This window comes from Podarcis muralis, chromosome 5 (assembly GCF_964188315.1).
Source record: "Podarcis muralis chromosome 5, rPodMur119.hap1.1, whole genome shotgun sequence".
Lineage (NCBI taxonomy): Eukaryota > Metazoa > Chordata > Lepidosauria > Squamata > Lacertidae > Podarcis > Podarcis muralis.
The window spans coordinates 99,601,476-99,625,606 of NC_135659.1; the positions used below are offsets into that span (position 1 = coordinate 99,601,476).

General features: G+C 48.0%; 1 protein-coding gene across 1 annotated transcript; it reads right to left on the reverse strand.

Annotated features, from left to right (window-relative positions):
* Window positions 1-413: 413 nt before the first annotated feature.
* Window positions 414-23,960, reverse strand: LOC114599854 (BPI fold-containing family B member 4-like). Its single transcript, XM_028735638.2, has 15 exons — window positions 23,711-23,960; window positions 22,320-22,428; window positions 19,982-20,086; window positions 19,015-19,170; window positions 17,471-17,534; window positions 16,541-16,604; window positions 13,907-13,998; window positions 12,587-12,763; window positions 9,944-10,000; window positions 8,506-8,673; window positions 8,312-8,379; window positions 6,041-6,083; window positions 4,788-4,851; window positions 2,591-2,667; window positions 414-644 (listed from the first exon to the last, which is right to left on the reverse strand). The coding sequence occupies exons 1-15, from the start codon at window positions 23,760-23,762 to the stop codon at window positions 621-623; spliced, it is 1,320 nt and encodes a 439-aa protein (XP_028591471.2). The 5' UTR covers window positions 23,763-23,960; the 3' UTR covers window positions 414-620.
* Between the last annotated feature and the right edge of the window lie 171 nt (window positions 23,961-24,131).

Here is a 24,131-nt window from a genome sequence, read left to right on the forward strand (position 1 = left end):
GACAGTCACGGGTGAGAGGCTGTCCAGACAGAAAGGGTTCACCCAGGTAACCTAGCTAGGAGTGGCGACAACTTACGCACGAGCAACCCCCTAGAACCATTACAACAGATTACGAGACTACCGCTCTGAACCACTACACCACGCTGGCTCTCTGAAGCACACTGAAGCACATTCAGACCCAGACACATGCTAAAATTCAGCATGGGTTTGCAATGCCAAACTTAAGAGTCCACTCTTACCTTTCTAATATTATTTTTTGTATCCATCTTTTCCGTTAATGGAAAACACCCGAGGCCTAACCACCTACAGACTATGCAAAGACTCCTGCCTCCTATTTGAGAGTGTCCTGCTACTAGCATCTAGCATTTGTGCAAATCACCCTCAACTTGACCCCAGGCAGGAAACAAAGTGCAAAATGTTATTGTTGTTTTTATTATTATTATTATTATTATAATTTATATACTGCCCTATACCCGGGGGTCTCAGGGCGGTTCACAGTTAGGAAAATAAAGGATAAGATAGGTATAGGTTCTTCTTTCTTGCTAAGATATCCCTCTTGCCTTCCTGCCGCAGCCGAAACCAGGTGGAATGTCTTCAGATGCGAGGTCCCCTTGGCCATCTCACACACACAGTGCCAGCATCCCCTGCAGATGTTGGAAAAGCGAAAAGTTTAGCTCATTGTCTCCCATAAATAACAGACGGTGACATCTGGGAGAAAAGAATTTTCTCTTGGGAGAAAAGCAATGACAAACCTGCATCCTAAAATGCAGAGACATCACCTTGCCAACAAAGGTCCTTATAGTTAAAGCTATGGTTTTCCCAGTAGTGATGTATGGAAGTGAGAGCTGGACCATAAAGAAGGCTGATCGCCGAAGAATGGATGCTTTTGAATTATGGTGCTGGAGAAGACTCTTGAGAGTCCCATGGACTGCAAGAAGATCAAACCTCTCCATTCTGAAGGAAATCAGCCCTGAGTGTTCATTGGAAGAACAGATCCTGAAGCTGAGGCTCCAATACTTTGGCCACCTCATGAGAAGAGAAGACTCCCTGGAAAAGACCCTGATGCTGGGAAAGATGGAGGGCACAAGGAGAAGGGGACGAGATGGTGGGTCAGTGTTGTTGAAGCTACCAGCATGCGCTTGACCAAACTGTGGGAGGCAGTGGAAGACAGGAGTGCCTGGCATGCTCTGGTCCAGGGGGTCACAAAGAGTTGGACACGACTAAGCGACTAAACAACAACAACTTCCATAAATAAATGGTGGGGATCGTATTAGGACAGGCCTACATAATTTAGGAAGAATCTGAGTGCTGGAGGAAGTCCTAAGCAGTGAAGAGCAGAAGATCTAGGAGTCTTCATGTCTTCTCTCTGCATTCCAGCCCATGGAAACTAGGGATAGAAGAATCTATCCATTTCAATTCCTCTCCATTTTTCATTTTCCCCAATCAGCTATCCACATCAGTTTGTAATTTTATTTAAAGTCCTCCTGCTGGGAATTTCTGGGAATCGCAGCAGGGGAGAGTGCGCTTTTGCTTGGATCCTGCTGGCTTGGCCGCTGTGGGGTAGACTGCTGTGAGAACAGGCTGCTGGACTCGTATGGAAACGTACTGGGAGCCAATGTTGGTCTTTCAGGACCGGTGTTATGTGGTCTCGGCAGCCACTCCCAGTCACCAGTCTAGCTGCCACATTCTGGATTAGTTGTAGTTTCCGGGTCACCTTCAAAGGCAGCCCCACATAGAGTGCATTGCAGTAGTCTAAGCGGGAGATAACCAGAGCATGCACCTCTCTGGCGAGACAGTCTGCGGGCAGGTAGGGTCTCAGCCTGCATACCAGATGGAGCTGGTAGACAGCTGCCCTGGACACAGAATTGACCTGCGCCTCCATGGACAGCTATGAGTCCAAAATGACTCCCAGGCTGCGCACCTGGTCCTTCAGAGGCACAGTTACCCTATTCAGGACCAGGGAGTCCCCCACACCAGCCCGCCCCCTGTCCCCCCAAAACAGTACAGTCATACCTCGGGTTACAGATGCTTCGGGTTGCGCGATTTTGGGTTCCACACCGCACCAAACCCAGAAGTACTGGAATGGGTTACTTCAAGGTTTCGGCACTTGCGCATGCGCAGAAGTGCTAAAACACGCTTTGGGCATGCACAGAAGTGCCAAATCGCGACCTGCACATGTGCAGACGTGGCACTGCGGATTGCGAACACTGCAGGTTGCGAACGTGCTTCCCGAACGGATCACGTTCGTAACCCGAGTGTCCACTGTACTTCTGTCTTGTCAGGATTCAACCTCAATCTGTTAACCTCCATCTTATGCTATTATTATGGGATATGCATCTCCATCCAGAGCCACTAGTTCTTACTCATAGTTTACCACAGCTAGAGCTGAATCAGGGCTACGCTGTAGAGAACAGGGTCTGCTAGGGAAGTAATATATAAGGAATATTTCTCTTGGAAAGCAGATTATCTGGCTGGTCCAGTATGGAAAAGCATCTTACGTGTGGGATTTGCTAATGGGGAGAACATGGAGCAGAGAGTCCAGTCACATTTGGATGCGAGGCTGGAGGGAAGGTACCAGTGGCAGACTTACCTGCGTAAAGTGAATCGCTGGATAATTCCAGCGAATGTGCAGCACTGGAGGCAGAGGGATCCCGACGTCCAGGCACTCTGAAAAAAGCAACCAGAATAAGCACAATAGCAAAGAAGAGCAGAGAGGAGCATTTTCTTTTGGTCATGTCTGAGCCATAGTCTAGACCAGCATTCCCAAAACTTTTCATTGGCCTAGGCAAGTCAAACCGCGGCATTAGCAACACTGAAGTGACCTCCCCGAGTGTGATGGCCTGGGACTCTGGCTCGGACTCAGACCCAGAGGAGTCTCAGTCCGCACCGGATCCTTTGCCTCAGGCATCATCTGAACCAAGTCTGGGGCCTGATCCTGAAGAGCCCCAGTCCACACAGGTTCCCCTGCAACAAGCACCAGCTGGGCCGAGTCAGGGGCCTGAGCTGCCCTGGCTCCAGATGCGGGGATGACCTCGTTGCCTCCAGCTGAGCCATCACTTACAGCTGCTCCACTACCAGTTGGGTCAGGAGAGGCTGAGGTGGCCTCTGGGTCTAGTAACCCATCGATGTCTCCCGAGCTGCAGAGACTCAGGTCTGAGAGAAGGAGAGACCTGAGTACTCGCAGGAGGAGTGCTCGCCTTCGGATGAGGCAGGGAGGTGAGTCACTGGGGGATCAGGACCGCCCTGACAGAGATAAAAGGCTGCTGGACCCTGCCCCAGGTTGCGGGAGCAACATTGCTGCTTGCCTGAACCTGCCTGTGATCCTGTGCCTGACCTCGCCTGGTTTCCTGCCTCGTGTCCTGGCTTGGCCCTGTTTAACTGACTCCTTGTGGAACCCTTGGATTCGGGACCGGACCTGGACCACGTTACTCGGGTTACCCCTGAGCCCAGCACACCGGGGCACAAGCCTGGGCAGTGTCCCCGGAGGTCCTGGGATGCTCACACAACAAGACCGCCCTCTCACCCTCACTGATGTGGTCTAAAGGGAAGCAGAACAAGACCTTTGGCATCAGTTGGGCTGCAGGAGTTGCCGAAAGGAGGCGTACAAGGCACCATCCAAATCCACATACAAAGAAACGCACCAACAAAAATGGAGGATACGTTTTTTTAAAAACCAGAAGCATTTTTACTTGGTATTATAGGTCAGGACATTAATAGGCAAGATGTTAAATTGTTTTTATAGGCAACAACTGCGGCAAGAGTATTGTTAGCCCAGAAATGGAAACAAGAAGAAATTCTGACGAAAGAAGAACGGCAGATGAAAATAATGGACTATGCAGAATTAGATAAAATGACAGGAAGGATTCGAAACCTGCAGGACCAGAGATTTACAGAAGATTGGAAGAAGTATATGAACTACAGTGGTGCCCCGCAAGACGAATGCCTCGCAAGACGAAAACTCGCTAGACGAAAGAGTTTTCCATTTTTTGAGTCGTTCCGCAAGACAAATTTCCCTATGGGCTTGCTTCGCAAGACGAAACGTCTTGCGAGTTCTTGTGAGTTTGTTTCCTTTTTCTTAAAGCCGCTAAGCCGCTAAGCCGTTAATAGCCGCTAAGCCGCTAATAGCCGTGCTTCGCAAGACGAAAAAACCGCAAGACGAAGAGACTCGCGGAACGGATTAATTTCGTCTTGCGAGGCACCACTGTATTTGAAAAGCAATTGTAACCAACAAATTACGCTAGTAGGACTACAAGAAGTTTTGTAAGGAGGAATATATGAAGTGCTACAAAGTAGATAAAGAATAGAGATATTGGTTTCTGAGTTTGAAATGTAACAGGGAAAATAAGAAATGTATACTAAGAGATTACATTGGAAAATTTTCAGACAGGACTGATGGAAGTAAAAAAAAATGAATAAGATGTAAAAATATGTTTAATTACTGTTGAAAATGGTATGTTAAAAAAACTAATAAAAGTTTATATATAAAAAAAAACAAAAATGGAGAATCTAAACGCTCTTATGCACCGGTGTTGCAGTTGTGGCTCCATGAACATGGGAAGGTTGAGATTGGTATTAGAGCTTATCCGTACTTCATCTCGTCCTGCTGCTTTCTCTGAGGAAAACTGCTCTTTCGTGCTCCATCGGAGCAAACAGCTATTTGAATTTTCTCCAGATTGCCGTTTGCTCTGATTTAGAGCTAAGGAGTGGGTTTTCCCTGGAAAGTCAAAGTGTGAGAGGGCTTTTCATGTATAGAGGGTGTGTCAGAGATGGAATTTGAGCTGCCTTACCGTTGACTTTTGGCACAAATGTTTCTGCTATAAGCAACTTCATCAACTTCACGAGGACAGAGACCTGTAAGACAGAACAGCGGAGGCAGTGATCTAGGAATCAAACTGGCAGAGGATGTATGTGCCATCACAAGGCGGATTCACACTGGATCCGGCTCAAGAGGGTGCATGGGCTGGGGCTGTTTGCTTTCTGTCAGTGCAAATGACCTCCTCAACAACTGCTTCTTGTGAGATGAGTTGATAGATCCCCATGGAGGATTTAAGTCTCGAGTGGTTTGCAATGCCTCCATAACCAACATCTCTCCAGGAAATACGATCTAGAGAATATTGTGTCAATTGCATGGCAGCAAAAAAGGGTCCTCCAGTGGAATTCATTCAGAGTCAGGATCCTTTCCATCCGCAGCTTAGCAGTCGCTTCTTTGGCTCCGAATACCCACCCACACCACTTTAGCATTTAGGCAGCTATTCCCAGGTTTGCACTCTCGGGGCATTTGCAGCAACAGTAGACCACTCCCCCTCCACCAGTTTATGTACCTCCCCCCCCAAAGGACTGTGTGCATGCAGCCAGAGACTATACCTGCATGGAAACTGCCTCTGCTCCTCCCTCTTCAGTCCCCTCCTGGTACTGGGATACTGTGGTGCAGGAGAGGGAGGGGAAGAACCTGGCCCTTCACTTGCCTGACCTGCTTCCTCCTCCTCTTCTGACCCATCCTGTGCCCCACCTTCTGGCTCTGAAGCTTCCCCTGCCTCCGACTCTTGTCTCCTGGCTGGTACACTTCCCTACAAATCACTGGCCCCCTCTCCTGAGTCAGAGACCTGCCCCTACCCCCCTGAAGCTCTCTGGAGCCAAACTTCATCTCCCTTCCACAAACACTGCTCCACCTCTCTGATTTGCCTGGCTTCCCATGGCCAAGATGAAGCTTCTAGAACAGGCATAGGCAAACTCGGCCCTCCAGGTGCTTTGGGACTACAACTCCCATCATCCCTAGCTAACAGGACCAGTGGACAGGGATGATGGGAGTTGTAGTCCCAAAAAACATCTGGAGGGCCGAGTTTGCCTATGCCTGTTCTAGGGGGTCCCCTATTTAAGCAAATGTTTGCGTGTCAGATTGTTCTGTCTCTCTGTCTCTCTGTCTAGCTAGCTGTGTCTCTATTTCTTCTACTTTAATACTGTACCCAATTCTTGTCCCTATGGAAGGTGCAATCAAGGCGTCAAATCAATTCGGTCAATCACTAAATGGAAAAGAGCTTACGTTAACAGGTCCAACTTGGGAAGAAACCAGGAGCAGCTCAAGACTGTGGAAAGAAGAAGTTGTACATAAGGGTCAAGAGAGACATCATGGAGGACCCAAGTGAGCCAGTTACATCCCAAAAGAAAGGACAGACGTGACAATTCACATCATGCTGCCTCCCAGGACTGGCCAAAATAGGAAACTGCTGGACGCCCAGCCACACAGGCAACTAATCCAGAACGCGGCAGCTAGACTGGTGACTGGGAGCGGCCGCCAAGACCACATAACACCAGACTTGAAAGACCTACACTGGCTCCCAGGACGTTTCCGAGCACAATTCAAAGTGTTGGTGCTGACCTTTAGAGCCCTAAACGGCCTTGGCCCAGTAGACCTGAAGGAGCATCTCCAGCCCCATCGTTCTGCCTGGACACTGAGGTCCAGCTCCGAGGGCCTTCGGGCGGTTCCCTCGCCGCGAGAAGCCAAGTTACAGGGAACCAGGCAGAGGGCCTTCTTGGCAGTGGCTCCCGCCCTGTGGAACGCCCTCCCACCAGATGTCAAAGAGAACAACAACTACCAGACTTTTAGAAGACATCTGAAGGCAGCCCTGTTTAGGGAAGCTTTTAATGTTTAATAGGTTTTGTATTTTAATATTCTTTTGGAAGCCGCCCAGAGTGGCTGGGGAAGCCCAGCCAGATGGGCGGGGTATAAATAATAAATTATTATTATTATTATTATTATTATTATTATTATTATTATTATTAGGAAGGCTCTTTATCCCAATAGACCAGAGTAAGTGAGGTGATATCCCTTGAGACTTATAAAGTCTTCTGGTTCCAGGTCAGGCTTGCTTTCTGGTCTGGACAAGATTGTTGGGTTTCTTTCACTCCAAGCTCAACCGCACAGCAGCAGGGCCTGACTGCAGCCGACGGGAGCTATAGGACAAAAGATCTGGAGGGCACCAGGTTGGGGAAGTCTGCTCTATTGAAGGACCACACATATCTGCTATTGGGTCCCTGAAGCACAGATTCACACAAAGCGGCAAAACGTCCTTGCAGGTTATTAACAGGATTTTTATTTGAAGTGCATATGCAAAACAAAGGTACAGGGTGATCAGTACGCAACCTGCACACAGTAGTCAGGGTGCGCCCCCTTTATATAGATTTGCAGAATAGAATACCACCTGATCTCCTGTAAGCCACCTGATTTCTTGTAAGCCGAAAGTTATGGCAACTTCCTATGTCCTTACATGGGCTTGCCCCCCCTTTTCCTTCCTGCACCAGCCTCTCTACGCCATGAGCCTCAACACGTGTTCAAATGTAAATAATAATAATAATAATAATAATAATAATAATAATAATAATAATAATAATAATTTATTATTTGTACCCCGCCCATCTGGCTGGGTTTCCCCAGCCACTCTGGGCAGCTTTCATAGAAACCAAAGATACAGTAAAATATCACAGATTAAAAACTTCCCTGAACAGGGCTGCCTTAAGATGTCTTCTGAATGTCAGGTAGTTATTTATCGCTTTGACATCTGATGGGAGGACGTTCCACAGGGCGGGCGCCACTACCGAGAAGGCCCTCTGCCTGGTTCCCTGTAGCTTTGCTTCTCGCAATGAGGGAACCGCCAGAAGGCCCTCGGCGCTGGACCTCAGTGTCCAGGCAGAACGATGGGGGTGGAGACGCTCCTTCCGGTATACAGGACCGAGGCCGTTTAGGGCTTTAAAGGTCAACGCCAGCACTTTGAATTGTGCTCGGAAACGTACTGGGAGCCAATGTAGGTCTTTCAAGACCGGTGTTATGTGGTCTCGGCGGCCGCTCCCAGTCACCAGTCTAGCTGCCGCGTTCTGGATTAGTTGTAGTTTCCGAGTCACCTTCAAAGGTAGCCCCACGTAGAGCGCATTGCAGCAGTCCAAGCGGGAGATAACTTGTAAAACATGTGATTTATGCTGATAGCAATAAGATGGGGCTTTGTCTCCTGCGTTACCCTCCTCCCGACTGGGGCCCATTCAAACTTGCTCTTATCTTTATTGCCTAAGCTAGACATTTCAACGAGAGGCCCATTTGCACCGTAACATTTAAGCAAGAAAAAGCCTTGTTCTTCTGGCTGGTGGAAAACCTCCCCCCTTTGGAAAAACCTCGCCTTAGACAGTTTTTGGGATCATATAGAGAACAATAGTCTAATGGCCCCTTCACTATAACATCCCACAAGTTGCAAAGAAGTCCACCCCTGCTCTGCTTCGACTCCCCGAGACTAAGCGATCGTGAGGCAACATTGAGGTTAGATACCTGGCCAGTTTTGTAGTGAAGAACAGTCTGCCGCCGAAAACAGAGGCGTGGACGCTCAGTTTTAAGTTCTGCAATCAGACAAGGGGGGGAAACAACGTCTCAGATGGTGGGGAGACTGGAAAAGTCCTCCCTCCCTGCCATTCCCTGGACTTGAAAGCCAAACCACGCAGAAAACTCTCGATTCCAACACTTACGGCCTTCATGACAAAGAGCCCAACGAGGGACCCGGACGGACCTTTCGCCAACAAGGCAATCTCGACGGAAAGCTCAATCACGGCTCTCTTGGGCTCCAGGATGATCCTCCGGATCCCGACCAAAGAGATGGTGATTTTCAGCGGCGCCTTCAGAGGGCACTTGGGGCACTGTGAAAAGTGTGGGGCACAAAGGATATTTTTGACGCGTTTCTCTCTCCTGATTTTAACGTATCTGTGCGGGACTTATTATCTGTAAGTCAGTGGCGTAGCGTGGGTTGTCAGAACCCGGGGCAAGGCAAGTAATTTGCACCCCTAACCCGTGGATTTGCACCCCCTAACCCATGGATTTGCGCCCCCTAACCCTAACCCCCAGATGTTGCGCCCGGTGTGGCCGCCCCCCCTGCACCCCCCACGCTACGCCACTGCTGTAAGTTGCTTTGCTGGGCAAGAAAAAGCGATGGACAAATTGGAGAAACAGACGAAAATAAAAGATGCCTGTACGTGGGCATGTGCTTCTGGCGAGTCAGTGGGGCAGGATCTTTCCCCAAGGTCCCTCAGACCTGCAGCCGGTGGAGGCTGGTTCATGAAGGCCAACAGGGCACTGCCCCACAAACATCAGCCTGCCCCCACTTGCCTGCCCCCTTAACTTATAACCAGTCTAGGCCAGGGTTTCCCAAGCTTGGGTTTCCAGGTGCTTTGGACTACAGTTCCCATCATCCCTGACCACTGGTCCTGCTAGCTAGGGATGATGGGAGTTGTAGTCCCAAAACAGCTGGAGACCCAAGTTTGGGAAACCCTGGTCTAGGGCAGGCAGAGGCAAACTCCAGCCCTCTGTTTGGGACTACAATTCCCATCATCCCTAGCTAATAGGACCAGTGGTCAGGGATGATGGGAATTGTAGTCACAAACATCTGGAGGGCTGGAGAGTTTGCCTATGCCTGGTCTAGGGGATGCAACTGTTGGTCAGTTTCCTGCTCTTCCTTAGCCTCAGCAGAACTCAGCTGGGAAAAGGAAGATGGGGGCATTGGCTCTGCTTGTCTGTGGCTCTGGCTCCCCCTACTGGTGGCCTCCTTGCCTTCCGCCTGCCAGTCTCACACTGCACCAACCACAGCTGCCTGCAGCAATGCTTTCCCTTTTTAGATGCCCGGCCAAATACTTGTCTGCTTCAGCAAGCCTTTGATACTTTTTTGCTGGGGGCTTTTTGCACATTTTCTACCCCCGCCCCTGCTGCTTGCGACAAGACTGCTATGCCCTTTATGAACACCTCTGCAGTTTCCTAAATAAATGTTTTTGTTGGATTTTGCCTGCTAAGGGTGATTTGCTGCAACCTTGCTTTTTCTGTTTTTCCTTCGGTGGTTTTTATCGTTATCCTTATCTGCAGTATGGCTTTTGGAGATAAAACAAGGCACACACTTCTTAAAAGCAAACACCCGCTCACCTTTTGATGTGACAGAAGAGACGCAATGGCGGTCGTCAGCTCACTGGCAGCGGAGAACTGTTGGCACAAAATGGCGTTGTGTTGAAAATGGCATATCTTTTTAAAAGACAGAAGTACTGTTTTGGGGGGACAGGTGTGGAGGTCTCTCTGGTCCTGAATGGGGTAACTGTGCCCCTGAAGGACCAGGTGTGCAACCTGGGAGTCATTTTGGACTTACAGCTGTCCATGGAGGCGCAGGTCAATTGTGTGTCCAGGGCAGCTGTTTACCAGCTCCATCTGGTACGCAGGCTGAGACCCTATCTGCCTGCGGACTGCCTCGCCAGAGTGGTGCATGCTCTGGTTATCTCCCGCTTGGACTACTGCAATGCGCTCTACGTGGGGCTACCTTTGAAGGTGACCCAGAAACTACAACTAATCCAGAATGCGGCAGCTAGACTGGTGACTGGGAGCGGCCGCCAGGACCACATAACACCAGTCTTGAAGACCTACACTGGCTCCCAGTACATTTCCAATCACAATTCAAAGTGTTGGTGCTGACCTTTAAAGCCCTAAACGGCCTTGGTCCAGTATACCTGAAGGAGCATCTCCACCTTCATCATTCTGCCTGGACACTGAGGTCCAACTCCAAGGGCCTTCTGGCAGTTCCCTCACTGCGAGAAGCAAAGTTACAGGGAACCAGGCAGAGGGCCTTCTCAGTAGTGGCACCCGCCCTGTGGAACGCCCTCCCACCAGATGTCAAAGAGAAGAACAACTACCAGACTTTTAGAAGACACCTGAAGGCAGCCCTGTTTAGGGAAGCTTTTAATGTTTAACAGACCACTGTATTTTAATACTTTGTTGGAAGCCGCCCGGGGGGCTGGGGAGACCCAGCCAGATGGGCGGGGTATAAATAAATTATTATTATTATTATTATTATTATTATTATTATTATTATTATTATTATTATAGCTTCATTTAAATTAAGTGGGTCGTTGTTGCACAGCAAAGACCCTCTCACTTTGACCCTCCAGCATGCAAGGTAGTTCATGGGGTGCTCCGACGGTGTCAGAACGCCCTTCCCTAAGGACATAGCAGAAGGAACATCTGAATCCATTTTGCTTTCTGCGATGAAGAGTGACACGAGGCCTCTCATTCTTTTATTCCCAGCCATCCGATGGCGGAAAGCGTTTAACTGTGTTGAGATGTTTTAACTATAATGTTGTAGCATCGGCATGTTTGCCTTCCTGGGTTCCTTTGGTGGAAGGGAGGGATATAAATTTAGTGAATAAATAAATGAAATCTTTCTTTAAAAAAGCTACTGCACTGTCAATTGAAATGTGCATAAACATTGGCAACAGGACAGATAAGCGTCCTCTACTAAAAATGTTTAAAATAACCTTTGTTTAAAAAAACAGAAGCTTTTTTGTTAGGAATTTTAGGTACCGATATCCCAAAAGTTCAGAAAAGACTTTTTATGTATGGGACAACAGCTGTTCGGATGCTAATAGCCCAGAGATGAAAAGGAGGCAAAGTTGCTACCAGAGAGGAATGTCAAGTTACGCTGATGGACTACACCGAAATGGCAAAACTGACTGGAAAACTCAGGAACCAAGAGGACAAAAACTTAAAAATAAAATAAAATAGTGGTGCTGTTGAATTCTGACATGCACACAGAGCGCGAACAAGACTAAGTGGAGGGGATAGGGGGTAGGGGGGCTCATTTAATTTCACTGCACACAGGTGGTGTAGTGACAATAAAGGTTTATTATTTATTATTATAACTTTAAAAAAGAATGGGGAAAATTTGTCAGTTATTTAAGAGACCACTGCAAGCAGATGGAAACATCAGCAGAATTTTAATCTCCCTTGTAATGTAACAAATACCATGGATTATATGGATTGATTTAGAATATAGATTATGGAATAATATGCAGTTGTAAATGTTGATAATAAGACCCACGGAGGAAATGGGGGGAAGTCGCGAGATTCAGAGTAATCTCTATATATGGAATATCTTAAAGTTTTAAGTGTCTACAGTATATGCTTATCACATATATAAATTGTAAATTTATTTTTGTACATTGTTTCAACTGTTTGTTTTCTTTCTGAGAATGTACCCTCCAGTGTGTTTTATAAGCTGGTCTCTGACTGTAATAAATTATCTATCTATCATCTATCTATCTATCTATCTATCTATCTATCTATCTATCATCTATCTATCATCTATCTATCTATCTATCTATCTATCTATCTATCATCTATCTATCTATCTATCTATCTATCTATCTATCTATCTATCTATCATCTATCATCTATCTATCTCTATCATCTATCTATCTATCTATCTATCTATCTATCTATCTATCTATCATCTATCTATCTATCTATCATCTATCTATCTATCTATCTATCTATCTATCTATCTATCTATCTATCTATCATCTATGGAAATAGGTTTGGACTGTTATAATTTTGTATTTGTAAAATCAAATAAAAATGATTAGAAAAATAAAGAAAAGCTAAGCGTCCTCTTCTGCACCCAAAGGCGAAAGGCTAGCTGGGTGCTGGGGTCACATGACTCAGTCTCTGCCCTCTTCTGCCTCCACCTGCAAATTTTGATGAGCCAAGCAGAGAAATTTGCAACCCTGACGTGCCGCCACTCACCACTTCCGGGGTGGAAATGAACTCTTGCACGCGGATCTGGATCAGAACCATGAGGATGGCGTCCAGGCTGGCCTGAGACATCCCTAAGCAGAAACCATGGTGATGCAAGACAGGGAGGGAGACAGAACCTGCTCCGACAGGAAGGGTAATGTATCGTCCCCCAGTTCGGATGATCATCTGGAAAGTGGTTGGAGAAAGAGCGAAAAAGCACAGCGCTGTTACTCAAAATAATGGTAGCCTTTATCACTTTATCGGGTGGCGCTGTGGGTTAAACCACAGAGCCTAGGGCTTGCCAATCAGAAGGTCAGCGGTTCGAATCCCCGCGACGGGGTGAGCTTCCGTTGCTCGGTCCCTGCTCCTGCCAACCTAGCAGTTCAAAAGTACCTCAAAGTGCAAGTAGATAAATAGGTACCGCTCTGGCGGGAAGATAAACGGCATTTCTGTGCGCTGCTCTGGTTCGCCAGAAGCGGCTTAGTCCTGCTGGCCGCATGACCCAGAAGCTGTACGCTGGCTCCCTCGGCCAATAAAGCGAGATGAGCGCCACAACCCCATAGTCGGCCATGACTGGACCTAATGATCAGGGGTCCCTTTACCTTTATCACTCTCCAGACCACAGTCTTGGAATCCTGGTACAGTGGTACCTCGGGTTGCAGACACTTCAGGTTACAGACTCTGCTAACCCAGAAATATTACCTCGGGTTAAGAACTTTGCTTCAGGATGAGAACAGAAATCGTGCTCCGGCGGCGCAGCGGCAGCAGGAGGCCCTATTAGCTAAAGTGGTGCTTCAGGTTATGAACAGTTTCAGGTTAAGAACAGACCTCCAGTACGAATTAAGTTCTTAACCCGAGGTGCCACTGTATCTAGGAGTTGGATCTCAGCAGTTTCTTGACATGCTGAATATACCCGCCTAAGAATCTAAGAGCGCAAAAATACCTCTCCTCCCTCCATGTGATGTTCTGGGGGTTGTCCCAACACCCCACATCAATTGGGGGTGGGGGAAGGGTGCAGGTGAGGAAGGAAGCCCTGGTGGGCTAGCAGAAGTCCTAGCACAGGCTAGTGGGATTGGTGAGTTGAAACTGGCCATTTTTGGCTGCCACGGCTAACAGCCGCCAACCAAACCGGTTCCGTGAATCCTTTAAAGAGACCCCCCCTTTTTTTGCAAGCAGCCAGTGCAACATCCCGTGGCTGTGAATATTCCCTAGGTTAATTCTGAGTGGAAGGCGGATCTCCTCTGTGTACGTTTTGTATGGAGCTCAGCTTCCCTTCAGGGGGAGAAAGACCCTGGGCAGGGGGGCTTTGCAGTCACACACGCTCCTTACGTTGAATTCCAGCGCGACATAGTTTGATGTTATCAATGGCAGGCTGGCGAGCTGATATTGCATGGTAGCCACTGTCCCCACGGAGAAAAACACTGCAAGGAATAAAACACAGTGATGGCGTTACACTCTCACAAATGCACATTTCAGATGTGAACGTCCTTTGCCAGCAGTACCCTATGCGGTCTACAGTATCCTAGCAGCTGATAGCCGGGCTTCAGAACGAAGTTATGGCTCTACATCTTGTAGGAGCCATTTCCTGTTAAACGCGGGCATCACGTGTTACGATATAGAAGCAATGCGGCTGCGAGCAGCTGCTAGCATAAAATCAAAACATAATGGGAATGTTGGGACTGTTCTGTGGGAAACAGAGGGACAGTCTATTCACAGTGCTGAGCACCGGATTTAGCTCAGAGTGTAATATGAGCTGTACAGGAAGTACAGGAGGTGGAGTTTGTGTCTCTCTGCTGTTGGACGTGTTTTTCTGTAATGCTGCAAAGACAGAAATAAAGGCATGTAAATACATTTCTGTCTATCTCTTTCCCCTGCCTGGGGAGGGCAGGGAAGAGTGGTGTGTTCTCCTCATGCTTGAGGAGGATCGCCGATCGTGACCTAGCCTGTATCCTGCTCGGGAATGCAGACGGGGAGGTCACCAGGAGATCAAGCCGGGTGCCTGGAGAGTGGCCAGTTTCTCCTGATAAAGGCTTGATTTTCAATATCACGTACAGACCACGCTTCATTTGCCTGGCACAAGGGATGCATTTAGTGCACGGCACAGGGAGTGAAGATAAGGAAAGAATCATAGCGCTCTATGTGAGGCTACCTTTGAAGGTGACCCGGAAACTACAACTAATCCAGAATGCAGCAGCTAGACTGGTGACTGGGAGCGGTTGCTGAGACCACATAACACCTGTCTTGAAAGACCTACATTGGCTCCCAGTACGTTTCCCAGCACAATTCAAAGTATTGGTGCTGACCTTTAAAGCCCTAAACGGCCTCGGCCCAGTAGACCTGAAGGAGCGTCTCCACCCCCACATCGTCCAGTCCGGACACTGAGGTCCAGCACCGAGGGCCTTCTGGTGGTTCCCTCACTGCAAGAAGTGAGGCTACAGGGAATCAGGCAGAGGGCCTTCCCGGTGGTGGCACCCACCCTGTGGAACGCCTTCCCACCAGATGTCAAAGAGAAGAACAACTACCAGACTTTTAGAAGACATCTGAAGGCAGCCCTGTTTAGGGAAGCTTTTAATGTTTGACAGACCACTGTATTTTAATACTTTGTTGGAAGCCGCCCAGAGTGGCTGGGGAAACCCAGCCAGATAGGCGGTGTATTAATAATAATAATAATAATAATAATAATAATAATAATAATAATAATAAATAATAATAATAATAATAATAATAATTTTCAGTGCGTTCTATCTGGGGACACCCGGACCACTCGAAAGGAGTGGCAAAACATCTCTTTTTGTTGACCCCCAGTTACAGCTGTTGCTGAGTAGGGTTGAATGAAGAATAATCACTGGATGTAACAAACAGGGGAAACTCTGTTAAGTCCTTGCGTGCCCACATTTAGCCAGGAAGGTTCGCTTTTGGATGACCCAGCTGGCTGTAACAGATTATTATTAACAATAAGAAATTGCTTTGGGGATTTTTTAAGTGGGCATCGATGGTGAAATTTAACAAACTAAACTAACAGCAATGACAATAATGAGTTACAGTGGTGCCCCGCAAGACGAATGCCTCGCAAGACGAAAAACTCGCTAGACGAAAGGGTTTTCCGTTTTTTGAGTCGTTCCGCAAGACGAATTTCCCTATGGGCTTGCTTTGCAAGACGAAACGTCTTGCGAGTTCTTGCGAGTTTGTTTCCTTTTTCTTAAAGCCGCTAAGCCGCTAAGCCGTTAATAGCCGCTAAGCTGCTAATAGCCGCTAAGCCGTTAATAGCCGCTAAGCCGCTAAGCTGTTAATAGCTGCTAAGCCGCTAAGCCGTTAATAGCTGCTAAGCCGCTAATAGCCGCTAAGCAGCTAAGCCGTTAATAGCCGTGCTTCGCAAGACGAAAAAACCGCAAGACGAAGAGACTCGCGGAACGGATTAATTTCGTCTTGCAAGGCACCACTGTATTTCTTAATTCCAAAATAAGCTTCTAAGTGGTTTACAAAGCATAAGAACCAGGGTACTGCAAACTCTACTTTAACCACTGAATATTGGTCTAATAAACCAAATGTTAAGACTAACAATAGGAACCTGTGTTTTTATGCTCTTGGGAAACTTTTTCACCCTATTAATAAACTAAGGTGAAAGAACGACCTCTCTGCTCTCATGCAAAGAATACAGTATATGCGGGCAGGTCAGGAACTGGTGTTGCCTCTTGACACCCACCGGGAGCAGTTTGTGATGTTATCCGTGTTTCTTTTATGCCTATTTATCTACCACGGCCTTGTAGCTGAATGTATGCATTTAACCAATGCATTTATAAAGCACTGATGCTGCTGACAACGAAAGTTTATGCTGCCCATAAGCACTGAGGCCCAGGAGCCTTATGTGGCTCCTTTTCTAGAAGAAAGAGGAACAAGCATTCAAGAAGTTGGAAAGGAGAACGAAGGAGAGAGACGCTTTGGCAGCTAGTCAAAGTAACTCACCATTGGCAGTGTGTAGAAAATCGACCCCTGAGACGTTGATGACCACTTCCACCGCTGTGCACACCTGAAATGAAAGGCAAGGGATTTAAGACAAAGGAGAAGCCTTGGTTTCCCTCCCTTGAGCTTGTTTGCTTCTGGGTTGTCTTCAAAACATCTCCAAGAGTAAGAATTCATGCTCTTTGCAGCGATCACTGGACCCCACTATTGCTCTGTCCATGGTTCTGTTCTCCCTCTCTGGCCATTTTAACTTGGAATTTAGGCTTTGCGCTTATGCCTTATGGCGAGTTTGGACCTGTGCCACAGTTCCCATGGAGTGATCCTCAACCCCTGGAGGAGACTCTTGAGAGTCCCATGGACTGCAAGAAGATCAAACCTCTCCATTCTGAAGGAAATCAGCCCTGAGTGCTCACTGGAAGGACAGGTCCTGAAGCCGAGGCTCCAAGACTTTGGCCACTTCCTGAGAAGAGAAGACTCCCTGGAAAAGACCCTGATGTGGGGAAAGATGGAGGGCACAAGGAGAAGGGGATGACAGAGGACGAGATGGTGGGACAGTTTTCTTGAAGCTACCAGCATGAGTTTGACTAAACTGCGGGAGGCAGTGGAAGAAAGGAGTGCCTGGCGTGCTCTGGTCCATGGGGTCACGAAGAGTCGGACACGACTAAATGACTAAACAACAACAACAATCCAGTTATACACAAGTTGTGGTTTCTCCAACGGAGCAAACAATGGCTGATACAGGATGCCAGCTGGAAAATTGATTGAGCCCCCCCCCCCATTTTTATTTTTATTTAAAAAGTACCCGAAGACATCATTGTAGGGGCATCTTGTCTACCTTGGTAATCTGCAAATATATGTATTATGATATCCCCAAGACTTATTTAACCCTCTTTCATGGCTGACACACACCAGATCCATGGAGCTGCAACTCACCGTCTTGTGGAATGATGCTGCAAGGATGGTCGTTACAGTGGGCCTCACTTTATTCACCAACAAGCTGCAGGGAAAAGCAAGTAAGAAAAGAGGGAAGGGAAGGGTCTGGGACGGCAGCAGCTTGTTATAAGCTTATTCTGAAGCCCACATTCTTGGTGAGGGCAAAGCTTATCTTGGAAGTAAGACACTTCCAAGAACTGGAGAAGTTGGGCTGCAGCGTGTTTCCCCCGCATTGCCATTTTTCCTGGCACCTGCTCTTGTGATTTATTGCCTCCCTGAATGAGGCAGAATTAACCCTGGACCAGCAGAGTTACCAAGGGCTGCAGGAATTGAGAGAAGCATTGGCTGGTTCACAGTCCCCCCCCCCCCTTGTGATTTTTACGTAGGACGCACACACACATACACACCATGATTCATGATATATTGTCAGGTCAAAAATTATGAAACCGATATCACAATGTGGATTTCAAACTGATTTGGGATTATATACAGTCATAAAAGGTAAAGGTAAAGGTACCCCTGCCCTTACGGGCCAGTCTTGACAGACTCTGGGGTTGTGCGCCCATCTCACTCAAGAGGCCGGGGGCCAGCGCTGTCCGGAGACACTTCCGGGTCACGTGGCTAGCGTGACAAAGCTGCATCTGGCGAGCCAGCACAGCACACGGAACGCCGTTTACCTTCCTGCTAGTAAGCGGTCCCTATTTATCTACTTGCACCCGGGGGTGCTTTCGAACTGCTAGGTTGGCAGGCGCTGGGACCGAGCAGTGGGAGCGCACCCCGCCGCGGGGATTCGAACCGCCGACCTTTCGATTGGCAAGCCCTAGGCGCTGAGGCTTTAACCCACAGCGCCACCCGCGTCCCCTGATATACAGTCATACTTCAGGTTAAATTTGCTGCAGGTTGAGCATCTTCAGGTTGCACTCCAAGGTGACCCGGAAGTAACGGAACACGTTACTTCCGGGTTTTGCCGCGCGCGCATGCGCAGACCCTCAAAATGACGTCATGCGCATGCGCAGAAGCAGCAAATCGTGACCCACGCACGCGCAGACGCAGGTTGCAGCCCGTTCGCATCCAGAGGTACCACTGTATCAATATATTGCCCAGCCCTAATCTCTAGTCATGCTGCCAGGGGAAGCAAAGTTCCTTCTTCTGCCACTAATGATATTTTTGCATTGCTTGGAATGTAAACATGCTTTCAGTATTGTTATTGATATTGTAGTATTGTACTGTACTGTACTGTACTTTACTTTACTGTACTGTATTGTTATATTTTACATTTCTATCCTACTCTTCCTCCTAAAGAAGCCCAGGGATGACAAGCAGCAAGCAATGAAACAAAATAAAGAATGTCTCAAAACTTCTTTGAATGGTTATCCTTTGATAGTCCCACAACACCACCTTTGGGCAGTGAAGCTGAGTGTGTGCTGCGGCTGGGAAGGGATCTGGTTTCCTGAAAGGATTCCGGGACCAACTTTGGCAGCTCTCTCAGCATGCACACAAAACTGTAGGAACGAGCACGTTGAGCGAATTGCGTCAGCACTTACTGCGAAGGGCAGATGATCCTTGCGATTGCGAATTCACTCTTGCACACTTGCATTCTGATGTGGAAGCCGCCCGCAAAATAGCTGTCAAACCTGACTTCCGCTTTGATGTCCACATCTAGGATGATGTCAATCCGCTCAAAGTGTTTGCCGAAAAAGCTAGGAGATGAAGAGACATTGAACAGAACCCCAGTGAGATTCCTCCCCCACTGCATTCCTTAACCACCGACCAAACCACTGTGTTTTTAATCCAGCAGAGAGCATCAGTATTTGGGGTTCTATGGCTTGTGTCCAAAGCTTGCTCTATATAGAGACCTCTGGCCTGACGGTACAAGGCGGTTTCCTATGCTCCTACTTAAAATGATCAGCTGGCAGCTGCCTTATGCTGAACCTAAGCATATATAGTCCAAGGGCTGAGCTCCGGCAAGTCATTGCCACCCAGTGGTGTTAACCAGTTTTGCTAAGACTTATGGGTTCAGTAGCAGATCTCTGAAGGCCAGTGGCTGTGAACAAACACCAGGAAGGAGCTAACACCTTCCTGCCCTGTTCGTAAGCATCCTGAAAAGGCTTCTGTTGGAACCAGGATGTCAAGGTCAATGGGCCTTTGGTCTGACCAGTGGGGCTTGTCCTATGGCTTTCTGTACCTGGTGCTGGATGGCACATTTCTTAACGACTGCTTGCTCCCAGGTCACAGTCTTGTGGACCCCCACCTGAACTGGCAGTGCCACTTGGACAGAACACTTTAAAACAACAACAACAACAACAACAACAACAACAACAACCACAGGGGAACAAAATGTTCAACCCTGCAAGTGATAAATCGTGCCTTCCAGACCCTCTCCTACAATATCCACAGAGGAACGCCTTAACTTGGGAAGCAAAACAAACAACCCACCCCCCCAAAAGCAACCAGTAGCAATGAAATAGGCAGAAAGCATGTGGGGGGAGGGGGGAAGGGGGTGCAACTCACAATTTACCGCTGAGATGAAATCTGGTCTTGATGCACACTAAGGAATCTACCTTTTCATACAGCTCCAGACTGACCGATGGAGTGAAGACCCTCACGACATGCAACCTGAAGATTGAAAATCAGGCAGCAGAGAGAAATGAAGTGGGCGTTCAGTTGGCCATGGCTGGCTATATATTGGGGGGGGGGACGACTAATGCTGGGGTGGTGGCGATGCGGGGGGCTCACTCAAATTCAAGAGCATGAGATAATCCACTTTACAGCTGGGAGCTGGTGGTCAAGCAATGGTGAAGAACCTGGAGCCCTTCAGATGTTAGGATCCAGCTCCCATAGAAGGCTCAGCCCATGTAGCCCATTATTATTATTATTATTATTATTATTATTATTATTATTATTATTCAGTGATGGTGGTAGCTTTGCCATTCGCCCCCTCCCACAAACTGGTAAGAACTTAAGAAAATAAGAAGAACATCGGCTGGATCAGGGCCATGGCTCATCCAGTCCAGCATCGTGCTCTCCCCGTGACTGACCAGACGCCTTTGAGAAAGCATAAGAGCAAACTGAATCTGAGCAAACACCCTCTCCGTGGCATGGGTTGCAATATCGCTCAATTGCACCCAAGGGCGGAAACAGGGGGAAGAGCTCCAGATGGTTCTTTTTACGCTCACTTCAACCTCTCACTTGTCCTTTAAGATATCTGAGATCAACAAGAGCCTGGACTTGGGAGAAGCGTTTGTGTACACAAGAGGTAAAAGAGATCCTTTATTTCAGGTAGGCTCCGTGCCAACCTCTCAGGTCAGAGGTCATGGCAGCCTGTCCGTTGTCATGTCACAGGGCAACAACAATTCTCTTCTCTGGGTGGCCATGTAATGGCAACCCACAACTCACTGAAGGTGGTCCTTTGGTGGTTGTTGTTTAACTAAAACTATGGAACTTCCTCCCACAGGAGACAGGGGTTGTCACCAACATGGATGGCTATAAAAGAGGTTGAGACAAAGTCATGGAGGAGAGACCTGTTGGGGGCTCCTAGCCAGAAAGGCCCTGATCCACCTCCACAATCGGAGGCAGCACTGCTTCTGAGTACCACTTTCTGGAAACCTCAGGAAGGGAGAGTTGTTCTTGTGCTCGGATCCCGCTTGCAGGTTTCCCCACAATGGGCATCTGGTTGGCCCCTGTGAGAACAGGATGCTGGCTTAGACGGTCCCTTTGGCCTGATGCAGATGATGCTCTTCTGAGTGGTCCATGGTGAACATAACAGCTGAAAACGCTTAAGGTCTTCTCCTTGAGTGGCACGGGCTGGAATTTTGTTGATATGCCAATAAAGGTTTGACATTGAGCATGCAAGCCTTGCTGCACTTGGGCACAACTGAACTCATGCGATTAAAGGAAAGGGGAAGGATTGCCAGGGAGGATACATGACAGAAATTTATAAAATCATGCATGAACTGGAGAACGTATCTAGAGACAGATTTCTCCTCTCTCCATCTCCTATAGCATCAAAATGACGAGGTAGGGATGCATGAATTGGTCAACTTTATATTCACACAAATTCTCTCTCCCCCCCCCCCAATCTTAAATTAACTTCACCAGATTTCCGCATCAGCCTGCAATTTCCATGTCTGTCGTTTAAAGCCTTCTTACAGGATTTACTATAATGTAAAAATAATACCAGAAAATTACGCTGGTATCCTTCAGAGAAGAAAATGAAGAACCAAGGTGGCAGTGAGTGGGGGGGGGGGAGTTTTTAAGTCCTTCTCCATGCCTTGCAGGGTCCCAGGTGTGGGCAGGTTCTCCCAGCACCTGCAATTCACATTTCTCAAAAGATTGGTGCAGCTTAAAGAGGGGCGTGTCCACTTTGCCCCTTTAGCTGAGAGGTCTCTTGGGGGTAAATTCTATACTATCAATTGCCTTGTTCCAAGTGACCACTTGCACCCATTGACCTCTGGCCACCTTGATCTTGGAGGTTGTCTTCTTTGGTTTTTTTTTTTTTGGGGGGGGGGGAAGGATGGGACTTGGCTCCTTTGGGCATCAAAGTTCGTTTTTATATGTCTGCCATGTTCTCTTTGCACCTCATCTGGCTTTGAGGTTGGGCTAACAAAAAAGGAGATTAAGCAGCCAGGTGCTAAAAGGAATAAATAAATTCAGATGTATTCCTGGCAAGCCCTGAACAAAGCCAGCCAAGAACTACATTGAATTATCACAGCATGTTCCCTGCTGTTCCAGAAAATGAGATAAAGGCCCTCTTGGAACCATCACAAGGCCTCCTTTGGGTCCGGCTCTTTTCCTCGATTCCCCCTCCACTCTGAAATATGGCGCTGCAAATGCCTCGTCATTTACTTACTCCTTAATCCAGTTTTCCGGGTGCTTATCTTTGTGAGGGACATCTGGGAACTGAATGGCCAAGAAGTGGCTCTGGAGAAGCTCATGCCGAAGGAAGATGGAGGAGACATCTGAAACATACAGGAACAGGATCACGGCACAGGATATTGTGGGTGGAAAATTATTCGCTTGGCATGGGTTGTCTGTTATTACATACTATGCAGTTTCACCTCCGGCAACTATTAAACACACACACACACACACACCATTTTCAGTGTTTACTGAACACTGAGATACATTATATTGTATTTCTCTACCAGTTTTCTCTCAGCAAAGCAGTGTTCTCAGGTAAAAAGGTAAAGGGACCCCTGACCATTAGGTCCAGTCGTGACCGACTCTGGGGTTGCGGCGCTCATCTCGCTTTACTGGCTGAGGGAGCCGGCGTACAGCTTCCGGGTCATGTGGCCAGCAGGACTAAGCCGCTTCTGGCAAACCAGAGCAGCGCACGGAAACGCCATTTACCTTCCCGCCAGAGCGGTACCTATTTATCTACTTGCACTTTGATGTGCTTTCGAACTGCTAAGTTGGCAGGAGCAGGGACTGAGCAATGGGAGCTCACCCCGTTGCGGGGATTCGAACCGCCGACCTTCTGATCAGCAAGTCCTAGGCTCTGTGGTTTAACCCACAGTGCCACCCGCATCCCCGGTAAATCAAAGTAAATGTTCAATGAGCCATTCAGCCTTATTGCAATGACTTTCAGGAAATGTTATGCTGGAAACTGGTCCAAGAAATCTTGTTTCTTTTTTGCCAGGGCTCAGGGCCCTGCAGATGACGTGATGGAAGGATTGTGGTGGTGAACTTTGGAGCAGAGGAGAAGATACACAAAGGGCACAGTCTCGCAGCCCATTCCTATCCATGTCTACTCAACAGTAAATGTATCTAGGATAGCAACCTTAGCTGGTTAGGCAGACGACATGCTAAGGCAGCTGCAAAAATGTTGTAGAAATTCTAACACGGCTAAGTTTTACCCAAAGTACTCTGGGGCTCCCAAAGGCAGGTGATGACACACCTTTCTCAACCTTTTTAAAACTGCTGTTATTTTTTTAAAGATGGGGTTTCTGTTGCTGCATATTTTAGTGGGTTTGTTTCATTGCATACTACTTGAATTAAAGGTAAAGGTAAAGGGACCCCTGACCGTCAGGTCCAGTCGTGGCCGACACTGGGGTTGCGGCGCTCATCTCACTTTACTGGCCGAGGGAGCCAGCGTACAGCTTCCGGGTCATGTGGCCAGCAGGACTAAGCCACTTCTGGCAAACCAGAGCAGCGCACGGAAACGCCGTTTACCCATAGCTGTCAACTTACAGATTTGAAAATAAGGGACCAGCAGCCAAAATAAGGGACCTGCAGCCTCACCTGTTCCAGGCACTCCAGTCTTCCTGTCCTCCTGCAGTCTGGTCAAACTCATGCTGGTAGCTTCGAAAACACTGTCCAACCAACTTTGTAACCAGAGGTTCAACTGAATAGAATCTGAATCACATGCACCACAAGGCCTATGCAGCCTCAACTTAAGATGGCTCCCCGGCCTGGCTTAGCACTGCAAAGTTTGCAGCAGCACGTGCAACAAAATGGCGTCCAGCATTCAAAAAACCCCTCAGCTTGCATTAACTAGCCACACAAAGGCATGCAAGCTCCACCCCCAGTCGTTCTTAGACTTCTTATTGGGTGAGCAACACAGCCAAGCAACACAGTTGGAGCCTCCCTCCTCCCTGGCCGGCAGGGAGGGAGGGAGAGGAGCTGCTTTCTTTGAAATTTAAGGGACATCATTTAAGGGACA

Excerpts from the sequence above, each read along its gene's own strand:
- LOC114599854 (XM_028735638.2), bottom strand. The coding sequence starts at position 23,762 with ATGAGTTTGACCAGACTGCAGGAGGACAGGAAGACTGGAGTGCCTGGA. Across the intron at positions 4,852-6,040 it reads CCCAAGTTGGACCTGTTAAC|GTCTCTGTCCTCGTGAAGTT; the intron begins GTAAGCTCTTTT and ends TCTGTCTTACAG. Across the intron at positions 2,668-4,787 it reads ATTTGTGCCAAAAGTCAACG|AGTGCCTGGACGTCGGGATC; the intron begins GTAAGGCAGCTC and ends TGCTTTTTTCAG.